Source organism: Callospermophilus lateralis, chromosome 3 (assembly GCF_048772815.1).
Source record: "Callospermophilus lateralis isolate mCalLat2 chromosome 3, mCalLat2.hap1, whole genome shotgun sequence".
Taxonomy (NCBI): domain Eukaryota; kingdom Metazoa; phylum Chordata; class Mammalia; order Rodentia; family Sciuridae; genus Callospermophilus; species Callospermophilus lateralis.
The window spans coordinates 170362243-170389249 of NC_135307.1; the positions used below are offsets into that span (position 1 = coordinate 170362243).

General features: G+C 35.9%; 1 protein-coding gene across 2 annotated transcripts in view; it reads right to left on the minus strand.

Moving 5' to 3' along the window:
* The window catches only part of LOC143395726 (attractin), a 146332-nt gene that overhangs the window by 100847 nt on the left and 18478 nt on the right, over positions 1-27007 (minus strand). For both annotated transcript variants that reach the window (XM_076851591.2, XM_076851590.2), the window contains exons 2-4: positions 7783-7866; positions 5994-6107; positions 237-365 (exon numbers count right to left, since the gene is read on the minus strand). In XM_076851591.2, coding sequence (XP_076707706.2) covers positions 237-365; positions 5994-6107; positions 7783-7866 — 327 coding nt within the window. The remainder of the gene's footprint in view (positions 1-236; positions 366-5993; positions 6108-7782; positions 7867-27007) is intronic.

Sequence of the window (27007 nt, forward strand, 5' to 3'; positions counted from 1 at the left end):
ATGGCCCCACCAACAACAACAACACTTATATTAACAACTTATTTAACCTTTTCACCCATTTCCTTAATTGTAAAATATATTTAAAAACTTTAAATGAGAAACTCATGTAACCTGCTTACTGAAATTCCTGGCACAGTGTAAGTCCTCAATATTTTAATATTATTATACTATTATATCATAATTATTAAAACATTTCATTTAAATAAAATCACAAATATTAGATTTAAATATCTTACTTGTAAGTGATATTAAATCCAGTCAAATTATAAGCGGCATCGCTAAAAAAATGCAGGAGGGCATAACCTGATGTGACAACCACCTCGGGAACCGTCTCATTGCCATCTCTTTCAGGAACAATGAGGCCACTGAAATGGAAGCACATTTCTTATAGCACAATGTCAGCTGTGTTAAACTGTAGCCGAGACAATTCAAAAGTTCATCTTTACAACTTTAGAAAGCACATGCAGGCAGAGGGGTGAATTCCTGTGATGGAAGCACACAGCTACCCTATTAGTTGTCCTTCTTTTGCTAGGTTTCTTTGGTTCTGGGTTCCATTTCTAATAAAATTTGAAATCAATGGTTCTATTTTTATATATCATTTAATAATTCTCTAAATCTCCACAATCATGTAAAGTAGTAAACTTTATGAGTTGATAAATGGTAAATATGTAGTACTAAAAGACATAAAATATTGTTAAATAAAATATTTATTTGCAAAACAACATAAAGAAGCTAGATAAACCCACAACTCCGACACTATTGGCATTCTGATGCATTTTCTTTCCCTAATTGATACCATTGGCATTTTATGTTCGATTTTACACATAGCATACCACAGGCCTTCCCTGTCACTAAGAGCTCCCTAGGCTCTCCCAAGGGCCTCACTCAGAGGCCAGCACATAATATTCTAACTAAGTACTGCTTTGGGGCCAATAAATCCAGGTGAGGAAAAAAATGACTGAATCGAAGGGTCTTATTTTCCAGAAGTGAATGCTCAATTGAAATCCTGTCTGATCAATCCAGATTGTCTGAACACACCACCTCACACCACCACCAAGAAGGATTACCAGAGTTCTAAGTTAGCTTTGCTAATTTAATACATGACTTATTGTGGTTTTGCATTCTTTTCTACTCCTGAGGTTAACAACTTTCCTATGTCTACTTGCCATTTGCATTTCTTCACGTGCTCTGACTTTCCCACTATCAATTCACCTTCCCCACCATCACATTCAGCCAGTGCCTAGGTCCTTACCAACTCCCATGGAATCTGCTGCACACACTCCCACTGATGAATGAACATCAACTAGTATTCTCCCCTTCACTTACTCACCCTCAACCCCATTCCCTTCCTAGAGCACATACCAGGTAAACTCCCACCTCAGGATCACAATCCTCTTAAATGCCCATTCACCCTGACCTAGTGATCCTCTTTCTTTGTAGAGGAAATACTTGCTCTCATTCACAAAAGAAAATATACAAGAATCCTAATTGCAGCATCACTCAGATGGTAACACTTTGAAAGCATCAAAGTGCTCATCCACAGGGAGCTGCTGAATGAGGCCTTGGGCATCAGGAGCTCACCCTGGCATTTTGATGGGGCAGGAAGGTGCAAAACAACAGGCCTCGAATATGGGTACCGGGCTGGGGATGTGGCTCAAGGGGTAGCGCGCTCGCCTGGCATGCATGTGGCCTGGGTTCGATCCTCAGCACCACATACAAACAAAGATGTTGTGTCCGCCAAAAACTAAAAAATAAATATTAAAAATCCTCTCTCTCTCTCTCTCTCTCTCTCTCTCTCTCTCTCTCTTTAAAAAAAATGTATATATGGGTACCATTTACCTTAACGTATATAAGTGCAGGAAGACTACATAAGTGTGGAATGAAGACAAGAGGGCATGGGATTTCCATTTAATTTTTAATATGAAAAGAGAACTCTAGGAAACCTAACACTCAGAAGGCACCCCAGGGGTGTCCAGAAAACACTGACATATTTTCTACCAGGTATTCAACTAACAAATATTTACTAAGTGCTTACTACATGGGAGGTTCTGTTCTAGGTATAAGGATAACGACAGTGAAAAAGACAATGTCCCTACCCTCAAGGAGTTCAGTTAAGAGAAACAAATAAGCCCTGACACATCCTCGCATGCAAGTGTGTATTCACACAGGCCAGGCAGAGATCATACCATGAAGGGAAACAGGGCAGAGAAGAGAACAGGAGGTACTGGGTTAGAAAGGCAGTTGGGAGGGCTTTCAAAATACGTGACATTTGGTCAGAATCTTAAGTGAAAGTTTTGCCATCACCACGTTTTCATTCACTTTACACAGAGGTTGAGCAGCCTTTATCCAAAAGCTTGGGACCACGTGTGTTTCAAATCTCAGATTTTGTCAGATTTGACAATATTTGCATATACATAATGAAATATCTTGGAGAAAGGACACAAACAGAAACAGAAAACTGATTTACATTATATGTACACCCTCCAGACATATAACATTAAGGTGATTATTTATATAATATCTTTAATAATTTTGTGCATAAAACAAAGTTCCATGGTGTGGAACTTCCCACTCGTGGCATCATGTCAGCATTCAAAAACTTCTGTGATTTGGAACATTTCAGATTTCTGAATTAGGGATGCTCCATCTGTACCAGAATGTTGAAGGGATAAGTACTTGCAAGAGCAGGGCCTCTTACAAACAGGTATGTCAAAAGCAATCTTCCCAAAAGAAATATAGGCACATTCCAGAAAAGATCTGGGACTGCAGTCACAAGTGGGAGGTCCTTGTACTCTCTGTTAGTCCAGCATGAATTTCAGGTTCAAAGTTACTTGAGCTCCAATCCTTGCTTCATGTCACTAACATCTTTAAGCTCCAATTTCCTCAAATGCACATAGGAGGAATCCTGTCCAGCTCACAGTGACATCATGAGGATCAAATTGGTGGAGCATATGCAGGGCTTAAGCCTCCCACTAGGAGGTGCTCAGTAAGTGATAGCTGGTGGCCTTCTTCATTTGGTGGGGACATTTAAATATGCAGGATGAATGACTTTACCAACTGGAGAAAGTGGATCAGCTTTCCCACTGTCAGGGAGGCTTAGGAATTTGGTACTATTTGCTTCAAAAATTTGAAATTGTGACAGCTTTGCAGTGTGTGGATTTCTCCCAGTGTGAAAGCAAAACAATGGTTTAAGACAAAAATAAACTTTTACAGAATAAATGAACAAACACAGCCTCCTTCAGCACATGAGACAAAGGAAGGCCTGTGGGTGAGGAAGAGATGCTACAGGCTTGCCCCAGCTGTCACCCTGAGCAGCCTCCAATGGGAAGTTGGTAAGTGCAGGTGCAGCCTGGGCTGTAGCTACTTATTAAACTGGAGCAAATCAAAAATGGCCTGCCCTCAGGTTGCTCATGATTTTATATTTTAAACACAGACCATCATTGTTTAGAATCAGTTGTAAAAAATCATAGAAGTGGATAGACTCGGCCTGTTTTCTGAAGGTATTCTCTGTTCACAGTCTTAACAATTGCATCATCACAATTTTACTTGCTTCAAAAAATAACAACTCTAAGGCTGGGTTTGTGGCTCAGTGGTAGCACACTTGTCTGGCATGTGTGAGGCACTGGGTTCAACTCTCAGCACTACATATAAATAAATAAAATAAAGGTCTATCAACAACTAAAAATATATTAAAATAATAATAATAACTCTAAAAGGAACAGTGTTCTTTTGAAGAATGTTCTCAAGGAGGAAAATCACTGTCCTGCTGAATCACCACAACCACCTTTGCATCTCCTACCTATATACCCTAGCAGAATGCCTGCACCACAAAGTACTCATGCACCTGTGAAATACCCAACAAATCATAGTGCTACAGGACTGCAAGAGTCTTAAATTGCTTTAGTGGTTCTCATATTTGTATGGTAATGCAATTCTGTTAAAGTGATTTTATTTAGAAATCCAATATATAAAAGATAAATGTGATCTACTGGTTTGAAGTCAAATGAAACATAGTTTACAATAAGCCCAGAGAGAATACAGGTTAAACTAACACAATAAAAGAACTTCATTTTCGGTTTCGGAAGCTGCGTTCTAGAGCATTTGAATGATGTACTCAAGAGATTTGGGCAGACACATTTTCTGATCTTGCTTAGTTTTTTTTTCTTTTTGTTGTTTTTTAGTCCTGACTGAACATCCTGCTGCTAGCCTCCCTCTACTCTGGACCCTCAGCATATCACCAATTGGTTGAATCCTCTACCCAAAGTCCTCTTGTCCCAACTGCACTCCATTCCTATACAAATCATCTTGTGGAGAGACTCTTATTTGAAATTGTTTTGCACACCAGTGCTTTAAGGGTTTTGTGTTTCAGGTAAATTCCAATTGTTTGCATACTGTTTTATTTTAATTTTAGGAAATTAATAGTCAAATATGCCATAGGTTAAATTTTCATATAATCAGTATCACTTAAACAACTCTGTACATATACTTCAGCTTCTCTTAAATATCACTGATTAGAACAAGCACTGCTTCCTATTAGTTTACTTGTTTCTATTTCAATTCACATGTCTGTTCATTGAATACACAGTTTGGGGAAACCATGAAATTACACACATCTACTTGGCACATGTTCCTACAAGGGATACTGACAAGCTAATTCAAAATGCCTGGCACATAATAAGGCTCCATGAATTCTAGTTAACAAATTAAGTAACACGTGAATCCACAGCAAGTACTATGTTCTCTTAACAGCATACTTAAGTTTTCATGCTTTGCTAAAGTTTGAGATGTCTCTTGCTATGATACAAGGCATATTTCAAAGGCTGACATAAATGTATATGGGCCCAACACTTGCTCTTAGTCAACAGCAGGTAAACTTGGTAGTATCATCACGACTTAAATGCTTAGCAGACCTATCCAAGGTCTGTTCTTTGGCCCTGAACATGAACCTTTAAATATCCAAACATAGCTGGGTATGGTGGTATACTTCTGTAATACCAGCCAATCTAGAAACTGAGGTGAGAAAATAACAAGTTTGAGGTCAAGCAGCAACTTCATGAGGCCCAGTCTCAAAATAAAAAGTACAAAAGGCTGCAGATGTAGTAAAGCACCCCTGGGTTAAAATCCCCCAGTACCAATAAAATAAAATAAAATAAATACCAGAAAATAGCCTACAGTCTCAGCTCAAAGTTATGTCCAGAAAACTTTCTAAGCAAAAAGCATGGAGAAGTACAAAGGCACATCAGTCCCCTAACCTCTTGGCCGTTCACTCCTTATGTACTCCTTATTGCCTCTCTTACTCATGTGAGACATCAACTGGACTAACACCAAATAAAGAACACAAAAAAAATTGTTGGTTTTTTTTAAAGTCAAGAAAATAAAATCTTTCAAGGAACAAAATCTACAAAGTCAGCTTCACATGTAAAACTAAGCACTATAGTTCCATAAGGGGTATACATTTCAGAAAAATATATTTTAAGATCCTCTCATGTATAAGTGTATTCTTCTAAAAAGTTTTCCTCACCCATACAGAAATACAGATACACACGCACATGCACACAATTATAACCAGACTTTAATTCAACAAATAATTCCTATGAACCTATGCAATGAGGAAAAACACAAGAACAAGATGGGCATGGTTTCTGAGTTAAAGTTTTCACATAAATATTCAGTATATTACTCACATTTATACATTTTTTAAAAAAGTAAACTTCACCCCCATAAAGAGCAGATAAACTTGATAATACTATCATAACTTTACAGATTAGGAAACTGAAGAGAGATCAAGCAATATGCCCAGAAACCAATCCAGAAGCCCAAGAACCAAGTCAGGACTAGCACATAAACGAATGGACTCCAAACTTAGTACTCATTCCATCAAATGAATGTATTAGGTGATATTACAGTGAATCCTATAAGAAAGCAATGCAAGACAGAGATTTAAATTCAGAAATAATATAATGATAACCGATTTTTTATATGACTGAGCTTACCTAAAGGCAGCAATTAGTGGTGCATAAATTGAGTCCCCATCATAAACATATAAATGGTCCCAACTACACTCTGTAGCAAAATGATTGAAACGAAGTCTCATTATCCTATTTGGCCTGAAAAAAACAAAAACAAAAATAGTAATTGATAAGTATCATAACTATTAAACATTGGAGAAAAAAAAGACTAAGAATTTACAAGAAAAGAAATAGTATATAAACAGCATTCCTCCATTTGTCAAAGACTCACTTAGTACTTACTATGTCCAAGAGGGCATTAAACATGCAATGGGAAACAAAACAGATGTGGTCCATGACGCCTGGGGCTTTGCAGTCCATTAAGCAGTCTAGGACAACCAGTGTTTAACAGCCTCTGACCAATGCATTAGGCTCTTCCACTTCGCACTTCCTTTCTTATTCAACTTCAGATTCCACACTCTTCATTTCACAAACACACCTGTCAGTTCTCTAAACTTGCCTGCCCTCTGCCTCTTCATGGCACTGCCTGGCAAAAGCCCTCGTCTACAGGAAAACATTTATCAGCTTTGACTTAGATTGAAAAAGAAAACTGAGCTGTACCGGAGAAGTCCTGCCACCAGGCAGACTGCTTCCAGTACCCATCTCTGCTCAGCACTTCACGTGACACTTGGATTCTGCCAGCAGTCCTACTACTATCTCCCTCCCCCTCTCCATAATCACTAATTTTCAGGGACTATTTCAAACCTTCCAATTTCACCTTCCTGTTTATGCTTTGCACCTAGACAAAAATCCATGAAATTCCCATTTCCTAAAACAGATAAACCTATTTCTATCTACATCTCTCAAATATTTAATATTTCCCTCTCATGGGAAAATATTAAGCAGATTTAAATCTGCTTAGTATCCCATATTTAACAAAGCAAAACATAAAAGTTCTGATAAGAATGAGTTCATTGAAGAGATTAGTAAAATGGAAAACAATGTCACTCTTCTCACAAAAGTTTCTTGAAATATAAGAAGTTGTTTTTCCACCCCCATTAATGTGGCATTTAGCTACCAGGTACTGGGTTTTTAGCTGTTACTTTTAAATAAATTCTTAAATAGTATTTTTCACATAAATATTCAGTATATTACTCACAAAACATAAATAGGTATAGATATAACTCACATAAACTAAAGTTATTTGGAATCCTCAAAGGTAAAGAGTATGAAGAGGTTCACAGACTAAAAAAGTCTAAGAAATATGCCATAACAGTCTACCATGAAGAGAAGGAAAAAAAGGAAGCAAAAGCTGGAGGGATACATGAGGTCCAGAGAATGGACATTTATGTAAGAATGGTTAGTCTGATTTTTTTCATCACAATAACAAAATAGGTATTTAGGAAAAAACACAATATTATAATATCATAAGGCACTAAGCAAACAGTTAAAAAAATATTCTAGTAGTTTTTAACCATTGCCATTGAAAATATATAAATTTCTGTTGTGTACAATTCATTTCTGTTAAATCTACTTGAAGCTCTTTTTTAAATTAACAAGGAAAATTAAGGTGCTAGAATATATACATCAGTTGTAGAGAGCTTCCTTAGCCTACACAAGGTTTTGCATTCGATCTCCAGCATTGCCAAGAAAAAAAATTTTTTTTTAATTTTTTAAAATCAAAAATCACTTGTCAAATGAAAAGTTATCAAGTAAGAAATATTTTAAGTACTTTATGGTACAAATTACTAATTTCATTTGTAGGAAAAGTAATGTCACACTGAGCTCTATCCTAAAAATAAACTTAAAAATAAAGTCAGCTATTACTACTTACTGTCCTTCAATGAGCCATGTGCACTTCGTTTTATATTTATAATTTCCAGGTCCATCTGTTACAAACCCCGAAGATCCAGTCAGTCTGTAATTCAAATTAAAAACAAAAAGTCTGTCAGAATTTCATACATTAATAATTTATTAGTTCTCAAAATATTACAAATTAAGTAGATTGGGCACACCAATGCATGTCATAGTAGAAAATGACTAAACAGTTATATTCAGATTGAACAAATTTTGCCACACACATTTAAAAAAGGATACATAAACATTAAAATCAAAGAGATGAACAACAATGAAAAAAACTGCTTAAATCTTTTTGAGACATGGAAGTCCTACTTTGTACCATTAAAAATGGCCACCAGAACTTATTTATAAATATGAAAAAGACTACATAGTTACAGTTAGAAGTAAAACAGTAACACTTAAGACAGCATAATTGTAAGGGCAAGACACAAACCCCAACACACAATGAACCCAGCCACCTACCCATCAAGGCCATTTAGCTGCTGCTTCTGAAGTGGCCATCTACCATTCTTCCATAAGCAGAGTACCCCCTGTTTTCCCATACTTGCCTTAGTTTTTTTTAATAGTTTTAGATCTTGCCAATATAATGGGCAGACCCTGTTATCTAATTCTTTTGACTGCTATTAATCCTAATGTATGAGTATCTTCTCATGTTTTGGCTATCTGCATTTCCTCCTTTGTGAACTAAGATTTCATGTTCTTTGCTTACTTTGCTACAAGCTGGTTTTTTTTTTTTTTCAAATTAATGTTTAGGAGCTCCTTTTATGTATTATGCCACATATACAATATTTTCTATAAAAATATTTTCCTACTTCACTTTTTCTTTTATGCTTTATATTCTAGAGTCTCTAGCTACACAGAAATTTTTAATATTTAAGAAGGATGCTATTTCTTTTCTCAAAGCTATTTCCAGATCATTTTCCCTCCTTCTTCTATCAACAATGTCAGCCTCTCTGAAACAGCCAATCTCTTCTGGATTTGCCTCCCTTATTTTCTGGGTCAGCTACTGACATCTCGTCACTCCTCCTCAGACACTGAAAATATTAACAAACCATTCATTGTCTTCCATTCATCTGCATCAAAATCCAAGATTCTTTCCAAAATCCAGCCTATTTCATTTTTTTTCATTTTTTTATTAGAGCATTATAGTTATATATAATACTTGAGTTCACTTTAACAAAATCATACATTCATGAAATTTGATTTCAATTCCCAATCCTCTACCCCGAAAATTTTAGGATGATTTTTCTTGGCCTTCCCCTTTCAAGCCTCTCTGACCTTTCACTAACCATTTGGCTATTCACTAAAAAAGGGAATTTCAAATTAAAAACTGGCAAAATTTAAAAGGAAAAAAAAAAACACCTATAGTTCATGAGGGGGTGTGAATAGCATATTCTCAAACATTGTTGGCTAAATTGTGAATTGTTACAGCCTTCTGGAAAAATCACTGACAACATGGTTAACAATGAAAATTAGTTTAAGTTGTAGAGGACACAACATCTCTATTTATTTATTTTTATGTGGTGCTGAGGATCGAACCCAGTGCCTCATATGTGCAAGGCAAGCACTCTGCCATTGAGCCACAATTAGTATTTCTTTTTGGCCCAGTAATTAAGGCATTTCAACAATATGAAGCCAGGAATATCAATAATAAATAAACTCCTTGCCACTACCAGTTTTTCAGATCAAGAATACACTCAGGATAATGCTACAGTAGAAACAAATAGGACAGGGAAACCTTCCAGGAGGCAGGTTTCAAAGGAATCAACATAATTATTTTTTTCTAATTTATTTGTATTTTTACACAATAATGTGCCCTATGAAATTTTTCATCTGTTAAGATTTTCCTTCTAATCAAGTACCTTGAACACTGACAAACTTTAAGCAAAGTTCTTTGGGCATTAAAAAAAAAGAGGGGAAAGAAAGAAAGGAAGGAAGGAAGGAAAGGAAGGAAGGGAAATCTGCCGGGTGGCACATGCCTGAAATCCTAGCAACTTGGGAGGCTGAGGCAGGAGGGCAGCAAGTTCAAGACCAGTCTCAGCAACTTAGGGAAATCCTGACTCAAAAAATAAAAAATAAAAGGGGCTGGGGATGTGGCTCAGTTGTTTTGCACCCTTGGGTTCAATCCCTGGTACCAAAAAAAAAGCTATTGCAGGAATCTAAAACACTATTTCCACTATTCCTTTATATAAACATAGTTAATTAAAAACATTATACTCTTATAATATACTCTTATTATTTTATCTACTAGATATAATTCTGTAAAACTATTTTTTTTTTAGTGGTCCTAGGGATTAAACCCAGAGCCTCCCCCATACTAGACAAATGTTCCACCACTGGTTTAAATCCCCAACCCTTTATTTTATTTTGAGAGAGCATCTTGCTAAATTGCCAAGGCTTACTTCAAACTTGTGATCCTCCTGGCTCAGCCTATACCTTAGTAGTTGAGACTATGGGCCTGTGCCACCAACCATGAGTCCTGAAAATATACACAACTACTCTCGCATTTCTCACATTATTTTTGCTTAATGGATTTCTTTATTTGGCCATCTAAGCTTATAACTATTAGACTCTCAAAAGATGTCCCTTTTATCATGGTTAATACCTGCTTAGTTTGATGCTTAAATACCAACTTATCTAACATCATTAATAATTACATAATTTTTTTGTTATTTGTGCCTTCAATCTTTATCCAACATTTTTATTTTTATTTTTTCCAGTACCATGGGTATTTTATCATTGAGTCTCACGTCCCACCCCCAACCAACTTTCTTTTTTTTCAAACAGGGTCTTACTATGTTGCCAAGGCAGACCTCAACCTTGTGTTCTTCCTGCCTCACTCAGCCACCTGGGTAGATGGGATTACAGGTTATATGCCACCATGCCCAACAAATCTTTACCCAACTCTTTCACATTTATTAACAAGTTTTCAAGTTTGTTTGTTCTAAATATGACCTGGTTAGGTTTTGTTTCTTATCCTGGTCTAATAGTGTTTTACTGGCATGTTATCTATTCATATTTAATATAATGGCCACTGTACTGATTTGATTACTTCAATCAAATATTTTAATAAACCTTAAATGAGGAGTAATTCACATATAACAAAATGTGACCACTTAAAATGTAAAATTTGATAAGTTTTGATAAGTGTATACATATGTAACCTTCCTCATATGATACAAATCAGTTCCATTACCCCCAAAGTTGCCTCATAGCCCACTGAAGGTAATCCTTCCCAACTGCTGTCTCAAGCACTGACCACATTTCTATGACAACAGATTAGTTTTACAGAACTTGATTTAACAGAATCATAGAGGCATTTTTGTGTCTCACTACTTTTGATCAGCATGTCTGAATACTGTATGCATCAATAGTTTGTTCTTTCATATTGCTGGGTAGTTAGTATTCTACTGTATGAATATGCCACAAATTCTTTATCCATTCTCTTAATGAACAATGACCACTCAGATTATGTAGTTTTAGGTTGTCATAAATAAAGCTACTATGACATATACAAGTATTTGTGTGGACATATGTGTTTATTTCTCTTGGACAAATATAAAAAATGAAATTTCTGGGTCAAAGTATATTATGCACTTAAATTTATAAGAATTGCCAAACTGGGCTAGGGTTGTGGCTCAGTGGTACAGCACTTGTCTGATATGTGTAAGGCACTAGGTTCAATTCTCAGCACTATATATAAACAAAAATAAAGGTCCATTGAGAACTAAAAAAAAAAAAATTGCCAAACTATTTCCTAGTAGTGATGCCATCTTATACTCTCACCATCAAAGTATGAGAGCTCAATTTACTCCATGTTGATGCCCACGCTTGTTATAATTAGACTTTTCATTGTCCATTCCAGTATGTGTTGTGGTACCTCATGGTTTAAATTTGTATTTCTCTGGTAATTAGAGATTTTTAGTATCTTTCAGATGTTTATAGTTCATTTCCACATATTATCTTATGACATTTGTTCTTATCTTTACCAATTTTTAGCTTTTCTTTTTAGTGATACATAATAGTAAAATCTTTATATGACAGTAAAATTTATCACACACACACACATAAGCATGGACTATATCTTATATGGTGTTTTGTCTTCTATTTCTGAGTTATAAGTTCTTCATATATTCTAGATGCTAGTCCTTTACCAGACATATATTTTGCAAATATTCTGTGAATTTACGTCTCACCTTTTTGTTTCCTAAAAGGTGGAAAAGATTTTAATTTTGACTAAGCCCAATTTTTCCATTTTATGGTTAGTGCTTTCTGAATCTTAAAACAAATCTTTGCCTATACCAAGGGAGGAAAGATTTTTGTCTCCCATTTTCTGTACTAGTTTTAGCTTTTACACTTGTCTTTAGTTCAGTTTGGGTTAACTTTTGTGGGTGCTATGAAACAGAGGTCAAGATTCACTTCTTTTTTATATGAACATATAGGTGTTTCGGTATCATTTGCTGAAAAGGCTATCCTTTCCTCATTCAGTATCTACTTTGTTAAAAAAAAAACAATTAGCTATGAATATGTGGGTCTATTTCTGGACTTTCTCTTCTATATGAGACTCATCTTCATGCGTATCACAATATCTGATTACTCTCAGTTTATAGATAGTCTTGAAACAAAGTAATATAATTCCTCCAAATCTGTTCTTTTCAAGGTTATTTAGATTTTAATTGGCTAATCTAGGCCCTTCGCAATCCAATATATTTTTTGTCCAAATCTACAAACAAAAAAGCTTGCAAGGATTTTGATAAGTATTGTATTTAATCCATAGATTAAATTTGGGGAGAATAAATATCCTTACATTCTATAAGTATGTATATCCCTCCATTTACATAAAACTTCTTTCAATATTTCTAACCAATGTTTTTTCACTTTTTATAGTACAAGCTTGGAATATCTTTTATCCTCATTTTATACCTTTAAAAATTTGCTTTGATTTTATTTTCCAACTGTTTCTTGCTAATAATAGAAATATAATTGATTATAGAATACCTTAGTATCTAACAACCTTAATACATTCACTTAATAGTTTAGTTTAATACATTCATTATAATTATCTTTCTATTTTATCATGTCATCTAAATATTTGTCACAAGGTGAATTTCTGCTCTGCCATATATCCCCCACCATGATATGTTGCCTCGCTGTAGGCACAAAAGAAATAGGATCAACTGATCATGGACTGAAATCTCAACTGTGAGCCAATATAACCCTTTTGTCTTTATAAGTTGATTACCTCAGGCATGTACTATAGTAATAGGAAGCTGACTAACTTACTGAGCAATGTGTGTAGCCACCTCAGTTTACAGATGAGGTAACTGAGGCCAGGAGAGCTTCAATATCTTGCTGAGGTCCCACAGCTGTGGTGCCTGGTGATCACAGGGTGTGTGCTAGCTTCAGAGCATGTGGGATTTTGTACATCACCTCTCATGAGATAAGGAGTCAGAGGTGGATAGAGTTGTACTCCATATTTTCCCCCAGTCTGGCTGATTTTTGTTTATTCTTCCTGACTTATTGCATTTGTTATGTCCTCTATTCAATGTTGAATAGAAAACATGAGAATGGGCATTCTTGCCTGTTTTCAGTGTTACAAAGAAAGAATTTAAAATTCCACCAGTTAGTTGTAGGGTTTTTAAAGATGCTTGGATATGTGCATGTCCCAGGGCCTTGTACTGTGTGCTCTACCAGTGAGCTACATCCCCAGCCCTGTAGGTGCTTTTCTTAACTTTTAACAACTGAGCCATATCCCAAGTCCTTTTTATTTTTCATTTTGAGACAGGGCCTTACTAAGTTGCTTAGGGCCTAGGTAAATTGCTAAGGCTAGCTTTGAACTTGGAATCCTCCTGTCTCAGCCTTCCAAATCTCTGAGATTACAGGCTAGCACCACCACACCCAGCCTTATAGGTACTTTTTAATTAGTCTGTAAGAATTCCCTTTTATTCCTTGTTTACTCACCATTTTTATCATGAATGACTGATTCATTTCATGAAATGCTTCTTCTGCTTCATTTAAATGATCGCATGACTTTTCTCCTTTATTCTGTTAATGTGGCTAATTATATTGATTAACAGTGGATGACTGATTTTTCAGTTTTATACCAGTTTTGCACTGGAAAAAAACTCACTTGAGCCCAATTAATTATTGTTAAAATTTTTTGCATTTGTGTCCAGGACAGACATTAATTTGTAGTCTTCATTTTTGTTTTTTTTGTTGTTGCGGTCTTTTTGTTTGTTTGTTTGTTTGTGCTGGGGATTGAACCCAGGGCCTTGTGCATGCGAAGCAAGCACTCTCTGGACTGAGCTATATACAGTCCTGTAGTTTTCTTTTCTCACAAAGTCTTTCTTATTTTGCTTTCTTATTAGGCTAATGCTGGCCTCATGAAATAAAATTGGGAAATATTTGTCTTCATTCATTTACTGAAAAAAAATTGTGTAATATTTCTTCCCCCCATGTCTGACATAATTTACTAATGATGCCATCCAGGCCTGGAATTTTCTTTGTAGAAAGATTTTCAATAATGAATAGAATGTACTTGCTTTAGGGCTATTCAAGTTTTCTATTTCTTCTCATGTATTTTCTTCTTCTTCTTCTTCTTCTTCTTAGTACTGGGGATTGGACACAGCAGGGCTTTACCATCTAGCTACATCCCCAATTCTATGTATGTATATATGAATATATGTACTTTATTTTATTTTATTTTATTTTGAGAGGGTCTCCCTAAGTTGTTGAGGCTGACCTCAAACTTGCAATCCTCCTGCCTAAACTTTGGGAGTCACTGGAATTATAGGCATTTGCCACCACAACTGTCTTCTTATGTCATTTTTTAAAATATTTTTTTAGTTGTAGATGGACACAATGTCTTTATTTTTATTTATTTTTATGTAGTGCTGAGGATCAAACCCAGTGTCTCACATATGCTAGGCAGACACTCTACCACCGAGTTACAACCCCAGCCCTAAATTATCAAATTGATTGACATAAAGCATGTTCTCTATATGTCAATTAGATCTAGTGTTTTCAAATATTTTTATTATATGAATTAGTGAAAAAAATGTGAAGATTATTTGTCATCATATTACAGCTGATATTACAAAGTAGGAGGAGTCAGGGCACACACTTGTAATCCCAGCAACTCAAGAGACTGAGGCAAGAGGATTGAAAGTTCAAAGCCAGCCTTGGCACCTTATCGAAACCCTGGCTCAAAATAAAAAATAAAAGGGGTGGGGGTGTGGCTTAGAGGTTAAGTGTCCCTAGGTTCAATTCCCAGTACTAAAAAATAAATAGATTAATTAATTAGTTAAAAAATTTTTAAAGGTACATCAATTTGCTTTTATCATTTTTTCATCTTCCATACATACTTTGTGTGTGTGTGTGTGTGTGTGTGTGTGTGTGTGTGTGAGAGAGAGAGAGAGAGAGAGAGAGAGAGAGAGAGAGAAAGAGATTTTCCCTTGAACCATTTGAGGGGAAGTTTTATATTTATTCACAGATCTTGACCCTAAATACTTTAGTATATATTGTCAAAGAATAGAGATATTTTTAAGAGTCTGAAATCTTACCTTTTCTAAACGACTGGGTCTCACTATATTGTCCAGGCTAACCCAGAATTCCCAGGCTCAAGTAATCCTATTTCAGTCTCCCAAACAGGCACTTCACTGTGCCTGGCAAAGGCTTTATTTATTTATTTATTTGTTTGTTTGTTTATTTATTTATTTATTTATTTTTTGGACCAGGGATTGAATTCAGGGACACTCAACTACTGAGCCACATCCCAAGCCCTATTTTGTATTTTATTAGAGACAGGGTCTCACTGAGTTGCATAGCACCTGGCTGTTGCTGAGGCTGGCTTTGAACTCGTGATCCTCCTCCTGCCTCAGCCTGCCAAACCACTGGGATTACAGGAGTGCGGCACCACACCAAAGACTTAATTCTTAAACCACAGTTTTCATCTTCAATAAATTTAACACTATATAATACTTTAATCTACTACTTGCACTCCATTTTGTTAAGTGATCCAAAATGTACTTTATATAATTTTCCCCCTCCAGCAGAGGAACTAGTCTATGACTGTATTGCATCTAACTATCATGTCTTTTTAACCTGCTTTAATCGAAAAGAGAGATAAGCAAATCTTTTCTGTAAAGAACCAGATGATATACATTTTCAGCTTTGTCTATTATAGATCTCTGCACAACTACTCATCTTATCCTGCTGCTGTAGCAGGAAGCAGTCAATGACAATAAGTGAATGAAAGAGTGTGGCCATACCCCAATAAAATTTTATTTATATAAGTAAGCAGCAGGTTTCATCTGCACTAATGACTGTAGTTTGCTCTGCTCTAGAATTTTTATACTGCTTTTTTTAGTTGAATTTGAAATGACTTTCCCATAAACAGCATTTATTTGGGTCACATTTTCATCCATTCTGCCAGCCAATGCCTTTTATATTAGTGTCTTTAGACCACTTTTATATTTGTAATCATTGATAATGCTAAAGCTTAAGTTCTCCTGTTTCTCTCTTTTTGCCTTCCTATGGATCATATGATCATTTTTTAAGGGTTCTCCAAAGAGACAGAACCAAGAGGATATAGAGTAGATTTTTAGGGGAATTGGCTTGTATAATTATGGAGGGTGAGAAGTCCCATAATAGGCCATCTGCAAACTGGATAACCAGGGAAGCCAGTGGCATAGCTGAGACCAACTCCAAAGGATTGAGAAGGAGTGGAGTTGATAGTGTAGCTCTCAATCCAAGGCCAAAGATCTGAGAATCAAGAGAGGAACTGGAACAAATCCCAGAGTCTGAAAGGCAAGGAATGTGGAGTTTAGATGCCCAAGAGCAATAGAAGATGGGTTTCCCAGTTCCAAATAAGAAATTAAATTCACCTTTCACTGGCTGAAGCTAGAATTTCCTTGTTCTGTCCCCCAATCTGACATACCCAGAAACAACGCTTTAACATGTGCTACGATGAAACCCTAGCACATGCTAGCACCTTACCATTGAGCTATATCCCCAGGCCTTCTGGGTATCTCTTAACCCAATCAAATTGACAACTAAAACTAACCATCAGAAATTCCATCTTGATTTATTTATATTGTTGTTGAGTTTATCTGTTCATATAGTTGTTAAGTGATTACTACAAAATAAATATGTGACTTACTCACTAAAAACATTTGAGTGAAGTGTAGAAACTTCATTTAGGTCCTTTATCTTCATATTAATATCATCATTTTTATTATCAGTTGGTCTTATATATTTGATTCATTCATCAAATATGACTGCTAAAACTCAGAAGGGAAAAAGAGAACCAATTATTATACTCATATTTCTGCTCTCTCCAATCTTCCTAATATTTAATGCTCCCATACTCCTTCCTTTACCATCTCTTTGTGTTTAAAGAACTTCTTTTAGATAATCTTTAAGGTAAGTCTTCTAGCAACAAATTCTTTTAGTTTTCCATCATCTAAGAATGCTTTCTATTTCCCTTCAACTCCTGAGGGACAGTTTCAACAGAAACAAAATTTGAGACTGACAGTTCTTTTATTTGGCACTTGAAAAATAATGTGCCACTTCCTTCAGGCCCCCATGGTTTCAGAGGAGAAATCTACTGTCATTTGAATTGGTGTTCCCTACAAGTAATACATCTTGCTGCTTTCAAGACTTTTTCTTTTACCTTTAGATTTCAAGAGTTTAATTATGATGCATACTTAGCATACATTTTCTTGGGTTTAACCTGGTCAAGTCTGTATGGCTTCTTGGGTCTTTAGATTGGTTTCCTTTGCCAAATAGGGTAAGTTTCAGTCTTTTTTTTTTTTTTTCCAAATACACTTTGAGTCCCACTCTCATTCTCCCTCCCCTGTAAAATTATATGAATGTTAGCTCCTTTTTTTGTGTGTGTTTTTGTACAAGAAATTAAACCAGACCTTCACACATGCTAGACAAGCACTCTAACACTGAACTATATCCCCATCCTTCATTTGTTTGGTTTGTGTTGGTACTGGGGACTTTTCCTATTTTGAGACAAGGCCTCACTAAGTTGACCAGAATGGTCTCAAACTTGCCATCATCCTGCCTCAATCTCCTGAGCAGCTGGGCTTACAGGTATACATGACTACACACAGGGTATTAGCTCCTTTATTACTGCCTGACTGGTCATTTTTTTCTAGTCTGCTTTCCTCTGTTGTTCAGATGAAGTAAATTCTACTGTTGTCCTCAAGCTTACTGATTCTATCTTCTGTCACAGCCATTTTGCTATTGAGCCAATCCAAAGGTGTTTTCTTTCCCATTACTATTTTTCAGTTCTAAAATTTCTATTTGGTTCTTCTTAATTTCATCCTAATTTGGTTCTAATTAATTTCTTTTGGTTCTTTACTAAGGTTTTTGCATTTTAAAAATTTGTTTAAAAATAATTTTTAATTAATTTTAAAGCATTTTATGATGGCTGCTTTAAAATCCTTGTCAGGGGGCTGGGGATGTAGTTTAGTGAAAGAGCAATTGCCTAGCATGCATAAGGTCATGGGTTCAATCCCCAACAAAAAAACATACATACGCACACACACAAATTCTGTCAGAAAATTCCAACATCTGACTTATCTTGTGTTGGTTGGTTATCTGTTGTCTTATTCAAATTATAGTTGGTATCGTAGTTCTCTGTTGTTGGTATTATAAGTGATTTTCTATCATATTTTGAAAATTTTGCCTATTATTAGGAGTCTCTTACATAGGTTTTTATTAAATCTTTTATTTTATTATTAAATCATCCTTCTTAGTTTTATATATGGGTCTTGGTCTTCTTGTCTGAGCTACTATTTCAATGGTATATTAGTTTTCATAGCCTTTGCAATGTTATTTGACCTGCTTTGTTTATCTGGTAACATTGAATTCCTAATGGTCCCTGCTGGAGCTGCCATAGGAAGCAAAGGAGTTTCCTCAAACTAGGCCGTCAGTATCTCTTAATGAAGGAAAAGTGTATTGGTGCTAGATTACTCCACCCCTACTAGTTTCTCCAGCAAGGCAAGCCTTGAGCCCATGGAGACAAAGAAGCTTCCCAGACCTGGCCACTTGCTATAGATAGGTCCTCTTGTTAGCTGCACCCACTAGCCCATGTCTCTGAGTAGGGAAGAGTAAGATGGGGGCCACATGGCCAAAGAGACTTCTTGGATCAGGCCATTTTTTTTTTGTGGCCAGGTGCTTTTTGCAGATAATGCCCATCCTAGTGTCAAGAGGCTAGAAAGGGAAGTCTGAAGTTCATACGAACAAAGAGATTTCTTAATCTAAATTGCTTACTCTAGATGCATTTGTTTTGCCAGCTCTGCCAACCTGCAGAGCTGGTATCTCTCTATGGAAGTGAAGAAGGACAGTGCTTTTTTCTCACCACTTATACAGACAGGATTAGAGTTCCCAGCTGATGCCCTTGTCAGTGTCTTCAGACTTGCTTAATGCTTTCAGAGGGACTCCCATTTGATTTGAGGGAGGAATAAGCCCACCTGGACCGTGTTTTGTAGCTTGATCAGTGGGTCAGTAAATACCAAGTGTAGGTGACCTTCTTCTGTGTGCGAGCAGGAACAGGGAAAATTCAAGATGTTCTGTGACTCTGATGTTCTTCTAGTACTGTGGTCCCAAACCAGCTCACCTTCTTACAGGTTGTCCTTCAGGAGTGTTCCTTTGGTTATCTTCTGTACCAATTCTAAGATTTACAGCTATACTTAGCAGGGAGGAGCAGGAAAAAATGGGTCTACACCATCTCACCTGTACTAAAACTCTCTGTATGAGGCTGTTTCAATTATCTGTTTCTCTCTTGATTTTTAGTCAATTATTTTGTTTTTATGTATCTGATTATTTTTATTCAATGCCAGACTAAATTTTATAACTATAAAATATAACTATATAATATCCACACATTAATAACATGATATATAGTTAGAAGCTACATATTACCACAAAATACATTAAAAAATTATACAGATAACATTATAACAGATAACTTGATGTTGTCTTCCCCTACAGATTTACATTTGTTTCTAGCAAGCATAAAGCCAGGAGTAGAGTTCTTTAATCCAATCAGGGATTGGGGTGATTTGAGAGCTAGGCTTTAACCTCTATGACAGATGATCTATTTTCAGTTCACCTTTAAGCACAGAGTATAGCCCATTCTTCAGGTTTCCTAACTAAAATCATGAATAGTTTCTTATGTATTTTGTGATAGTATGTAGCATTTAATTATCATGATATTAACATGTGAATATAGTTATTCAGAGTCCTTTTTTCTTTGTAGGCCCAAAACTTCCAATTTTATTTCCCCACCCCCCATATAACTATCAAAACCGTTTAGAATTTAAGCTCTACCACAATATTCTGCTCAATCTCTTGCTATATACATTTCAAATCAGCCAATCAATTATCCAAGAGAAAACTAAAAACTAGCTTCACAGGCACTTGTGATCCCAGTATTTCAGAAGAATGAGGCAAAAAGATCACAAGTTCAAGTCCACCTGGGCAACACAGCAAGACCCTATCTTTAAAAAAAAAAAAAAAAAAGAATAGTTGGCTTCACATCTCTGACCTTAATTACTTCCTCTCCTAAACTTTGGTTTCTCTCAAGTCCTTTTTCTGCTTGGTCTCCAAAACCTTCAAACAGGTTTTTAAAAGTATTTTGCAGCTTTTTTAGTTCTTCCCAGTTGGAGTATTAGATTAGAAAAAGCTCTTTCACCACAGAAACATAAGTGTCCCCCAATAATCTGTTTTCTGATATGAAAAGATGTTCCAGGAGGCTGAGGCAGGAGGATCGCAAGTTCAAAGCCAGCCTCACAAAAATTAAGGCACTAAGCAACTCAGTGAGACCCTGTCTCTAAATAAAATACAAAATAGGGCTGGGGTATGGCTCAATGGTCAAGTGCCCCAGAGTTCAATCCCCTGGTACCCTACCTCCCAAAAAAAGATGTTCCAGGATCGTATTATAGAATTCCTGGCCCAAACCTGAAATAAACCATTTTCCCAAATTACCCTAAAGTTCTTGTAGTATAAATTATGATTTAGAGAACACAGTCTAGCGCTAGAAGTGTTGAGCACTACCTACGTGGGTTTCTAGGATTTTTCAATATAGAAATCTAGGAAATAACAGTTGTTTAAAAGAAAAATGCATCATGAATTCTCACTGACATCTCCAACTTAAATTTAGGATTCCAAGGTTCTTATCCAACTTCTTTCATCTCTTTTCTAAATCAAAATCCAGGACCAAATCCAATACACTTATCCACTTACTTCCCAGAACGCATCTTCTGAATAACAATATCAATAATAATGCCAATTATATAATTACTAAAAACAGCTCAGTTTTTTTTCCTTGGGAATATATCCCACTCTAGAAATGTACATTACAATGTTTTAGACACTTGAAATATTTTGTGTGCTCAACCTTAAACCTGATACACATTTAGGTTCACTTCATTATACACTGGATTTTTTTTTTTAGTTGTAGATGGACACAATATGTTTATTTACTTATTTTATGTAATGCTGAGGATTGAACCCAGTGCCTCACACATGTTAGACAAAGCACTCTACGACTGAGCTACAACTCCAGCCCAATGCATTGATTTTTTTTTCTTTTTTCGTTGTATATGAACTCAGTGCCTTTATTTGTTTTTATGTGATGCTAGGATCAAACCCAGTGCCTCACACTTGCAAGGCAAGTACTTGACCACTGAGCTACAACTCCAGCCCTGCATTGAATTTTTTAATTAAGTTGTCTTTTTTTCTTTTTTCTTTCTTTTTAGTGTGGTGGTCGTGCTGGCAATCAAACCTGGAGCCTCAAGCATGCTATGCAAATGGTCTACCAACTGAGCTACGTCCCTATTCTCTGCATTTGATTTTTAAGAATTGTCTTTTTCTCTAATTTTAATTTCTCTTTTATAATATGGAAAGCATTTGCAATTTCAAAAGCCTAATCCACAAAACAAAATACATTCAGAAATTTAGCTTACAATCCTGTTTCTTCTACCCCATTCTTAGTTTGGGGGTTATCATTCTGATGGGGTATGCATGTATGTACACAATGTTTATGTTTGTAGAAACTTTTCTTTAAAATTATGGTAAAAAAATCACTAATTTTTTTTAAATATTTTTATTAGTTATCATTGATGGACTTTATTTATTTATTTGTTTTATATGTGGTGCTGAGAATCTAACCCAGGGCCTCACCCGTGCTAGGCCAGTGCTCTACCCCTGAGCCACAGCCACAGCCCCACTGTTTTTTTTTTTATTTAACACTTTATTTTCAAGATGATCCTACAGCAGAATATTCCTTGTTCCTTTTTATAGATGCACAGTACTCCATTGCATGAGCACACCAAATATTCTTTAGCCAGCGCTCTAATGATATGATCCCAGACTAAATTGCTATCAAAATTTCTTTTATAACTTAAATTCACACAACTCAAAAGGCTGAAGTAGGAGGGTCACAAATCCAAGGCCAACCTGACAAATTAGCAAGATCATGTCTCAGAATGAAAATATAAAAAGGTTTGGTGAGTATAGCTCATGGTAGACAGCCCCTGGGTTCAATCTCCAGTACCATACTAACATATTTATCATATAAATATATATTCATACATACTTTTATATGTATATATAACTTAAATTCACATTAAAAAATCAAACCACCTCACTATGATGGCCAGATCAACTATCTCGCTGGTATTTTGGCATTTTCTGCTTTAAGCAGAAAAATTACCTCACATCAACAACATGGGAGGTAAGCGCCCTACCACTGAGCCACAATCCCAGCAGCCTCCCCCCCATATTTTTTATGTAACAGACTTAATACAAAGCTGCGATAATTAAAACTGTGACCAAAGTACTGGCATAAGGATAGAAAATTTAAGTCATTAAGTCTCCTTCTTTTCCCATTTCTTTTTTCTTTAATCATTATGTTATTACCCACCCTATCTTTCAAAACTTTATCTTACCCTATTAGACCTGTAAACTACTTTTACTTTTGTCCTTCTTCCATCCCCATCACTAATGCCAATGCCCTTATTCAAATTCTCCTCTTCGCAGCCTAGTACCCTTCAAAGGCCTTTAAAATTGGTGGCTCAACCCAGCTCTACAATCTGGCCAGTTCTCTACAGAACCAGCTGTCTTCCTCCTCAAATGCTAATCTGATCATGTCAAAAACCTGCCTGAAAATTTTGCTTGCTTTAGCACAGCATAGCTTGCAAAGTCCATCAAAATTCAAATCCGACTTGCCTTTCCTGCTCCATCTTTGGCCTCTGCTACCCAGATAAGTAGACCACATTGCAGCAATAGTGAATGTAACTCTCCTTCCTCAACTCATCTAGAATAACTTCCCTTTTTCCCTTCCTCTTGTTTCTCCACCCTTTCAGATCTAGGTTCAAATGTTCCTTGGAGCTCTGGGAATCTAGGTCCAATGTTTTTGGGGCTGAGCTGATGGATGCCTTCTCAATGGTTAAAATTACCAAGTGATCTGATTGCTATTGATACAAAAGATATCCCTGTAGTTATACTACCTTGATTTTAAATTTGAGGCCAAAGAAGGAATACTTTACCAATAAGTTTTTATACCACAAAAAGGGAGTGGGAAACAATGGAGTTTCTGAAGTATAGAAGCACATTTTTCTAAAAGTCAAGCAATAAAATGTTACATAGTAAGACAAGAGTGAAATAACCACTGAATTTGCCAACCTGAGCCAGCTGCTGCTCCTATAAATTCTCAGAATAAGTTAAAAAAGAAAACTGAGAGCAAAGAAACAAGACGTAGAAAAAAGGGTCATTAATTTCATTTTGGGGAGTTCTGAGGCAAAGAGAAACAGAAGTGAGGCAACATTTGAAGGAGTCATGGGATTGAGGGGATCTTCCCCAGATATTTTAATCTACAGGTAATTATTAGAATCAATAAAGGAGTTTGGGAAAGGTGCAGAACAGAAAAGTGATACACAATAAGTCTACTATGTCTCCTTATTCCATTAACAATTTAAAAATAAATTTTTAAAAAATTTTGTAGTTGTAGATGGACAGCATGCCTTTATTTTATTTTATTTTATTTTTTAAAGAGAGAGTGAGAGAGGGAGGGAGAGAGAGAGAGAGAATTTTTAATATTTATTTTTTAGTTATCGGCGGACACAACATCTTTGTTTATATGTGGTGCTGAGGATCAAACCCGGGCCGCACGCATGCCAGGCGAGCACGCTACCACTTGAGCCACATCCCCAGCCCTATTTTATTTATTTTTATGTGGGTTGAACCCAGTGCCTCACAAGTGCTAGGCAAGAGCTCTGTCACTGAGCTACAACCCCAATCCTTTAAAATGAAATTTTTAAAAAATTATTTACAACAGCATCAAAAATATCAAATAGAGGGCTGAGACTGTTGCTCAGTGGCAGAGCACTTACCTGGCATGTGTCAGGCACTGAACTGAGTTCAATCCTCAGCGTCGCATATAAATAAATAAAAAATAAAGGTACATCAACAACTAAAAAATATTTTTAAAAAATCAAATAGAAAAGTATATATAAGTCTTCTGCACTGAAAATCATAAAAATTTATTTAAACAAAGAATACCTTAAAAATGAAGGTATATACCATGTTCATAGTCTGGAAGACTCAATATTTAAGAGGTTATCAATTCTTACTGAAATAAGCTATAAGTGACTGGGGTTGTATTTCAGTTGTAGAGTACTTGCCTAGCATGTGTGAGGCTCTGGATTCGATCCTCAGCACCACATTAAAAAAAAAATTAAAGAAAGGTATTATGTTCATCTACAACTTAAAAAAAAAATTAAAGAAAGAAGCTATAGGTGCAGTACTACCCTAAACATTATTTTGGTCATAATTGGGAAAGGTAATTCTAAAATCTATATGGAAATGGCACAGACCAAGAACAGCCAAAACTAACTTTAAGAACAAGAATAATAAAGTAGGAAGACTTAATACAAAGCTACAATAATTAAAACTGTGACAGAAGTACTTGTACAAGGATTAAAAAAAAAAAACAGAAAATGGAATAGAATAAGATCTAGAAAAAGGTCATACATATGTAAACAACTGATTGATAACAAAGGTAGCACTGCAGAACAGTGAGAAAAGAAAATTCTTGTTAATAAATGAAACTAGATAAATGAATAAAAATAAAAGCTGTCGAGTCAGGCATGGTGGCTCATACCTGTAATTCCAGTGGCTCAGGAGGCTGATGCAGGAGTATTGCACATTCAAAGCCAGCCTCAGCATCTTAGCAAGGCACTTAGCAACTCGGCAAAAACCTCTCTCTAAATAAAATATTTAAAAAGGGCTGGAGGGCTAGGGTTGTGGCTCAGTAATAGAGCACTTGTCTAGCATGTACTGGGTTCAATTCTCAGCACCGCATATAAATAAGTAAATAAAATTAAAGGTCCATGAACAATAAAACCATTTTTTTTAAAAAAGAAAAAAAAAGTCTGGGGATGTGGCTCAGTTTATAAATGCCCCTGGGTTCAATCCCTGATACCAAAAACAAAGAAAAGACAAAAAGACAAAGCTGTCCAGAAGAAAATACAGAAGAACATCTCTCTCTCTCTCTCTCTCTCTCTCTCCCTCCCTCCCTCCCTCCCTCCCTCCCTCCCTCAGATAGATAGATATATATATATATATATCCCCCTCTCTCTAAGACTTTTAGCTAGGAAAATATTTTTTTCAATGTGACATATAAAGCATTATACACGATGGGAGAAAAGTAATGCATTTGAAGGCTGGGGTTGTGGCTCAGTGGTAGAGCATTTGTTTAGCACATGTGAGGCACTGGGTTTGATCCTTAGCACCACATAAAAATAAATATGTAAAGGCATTGTGTCCATCTACAACTAAAAATAATATTTTTTAAAAAATAATGCATTTGACTACATTAAAATCAAGAACCAGCTGGGTATGATGGTACACACCTATAACCCCAGTGACTTGGGAAGCTTGAGGTAGGAGATCACCAGTTTGAAGCCAGCCTCAGCAACTTAGTTAAACCCTCAGCAATTTAACAAAACACTGTTGCAAAATTAAAATATAGTAAGGGCTGGAAGTATGGTTCGGTGGTTAAGCACCCATAGGTTTAATCCCTTGTACCAAAAATAAAATAAAGAACTAAATGCAAAAGGCAGTATAATACCATTTTAACTACACAATTGAACCTAAAAAGAAAAAAAGTAAGGAAACCACTAAGGGCAAAAAAAATAAAGTGAGACCTGGAAAATCAGACCAGGGGGCATGTTAGCCAACTCAATAGGTGCCCTGTGAAAGGTTGTCGTTCCCTATGATTCAGGAGACTATCAGTTTCCAAAAACTCAAAATCTGGACCCAAACATCCACAAGAAAGACACTGATGTTAGAACCATGCAGGTTAAGCAAGGAGTTGGAGCTGAGATCCCTTAAAGGAAAAACCCTAAAAAAAACTAGAAATAAATAAATAAATAAATAACTCCTAGGCATAGAAATGCAACAAAGAAGCTACTTCAGCTTGGCTTCAGGGTAGGATAAAATATCCCATCTAAGAATTTACAACCACGGGTCTCATGCCCCATGGGTTCCAATACATACTCACTTCAAGATCACAAGAAGATAAAAGTAACATAAAAAGTTGCCCCAGGTCAGAGATTCCCGAAGGATACCTAGTAGAAGTAAGCACAAATTCTCTATAGTCTTATTCATTGAAAATAAATTCAAAATCAAAGTTTATATATACCTGGAATAATGCATCATGAACAAAATTTAGAAGACTAAATCAACAATATTATTAGACCCTGCAGAGTTTAGATACTAGAACAGAGAATATGAAATGAATTTGAAATACTTAAAAAAAGCAAAATATGATCAAAAGTACCAAAAAAGAAAAGGACATTATGAAAATGAGCAAACAGTTTTTAAAAGCTAGAACCTCTAAAAATTAAAAATCACTGAGGCCTGGGCAACTCAGCAAGACCCTGTCTCAAAATTAAAAAGGGCTGAAGATGTAGCTCTTTAGTTAAAAAAAAAAAAAAAAAATCAAAAACCCTTAAGGTTAAATCCCCAGTATGGGCATGGGGGAGAAAAACGTGTGTGTGTGTGTGTGTGTGTGTGTGTGTGTGTGTGTATAAAATCACTGAAAATAAAATTAACAGTAAGTTAGATATAGCTAAAGTGAGAATCTGAGAACTAGAAAAAAGATTTGAAGAAATTAACCT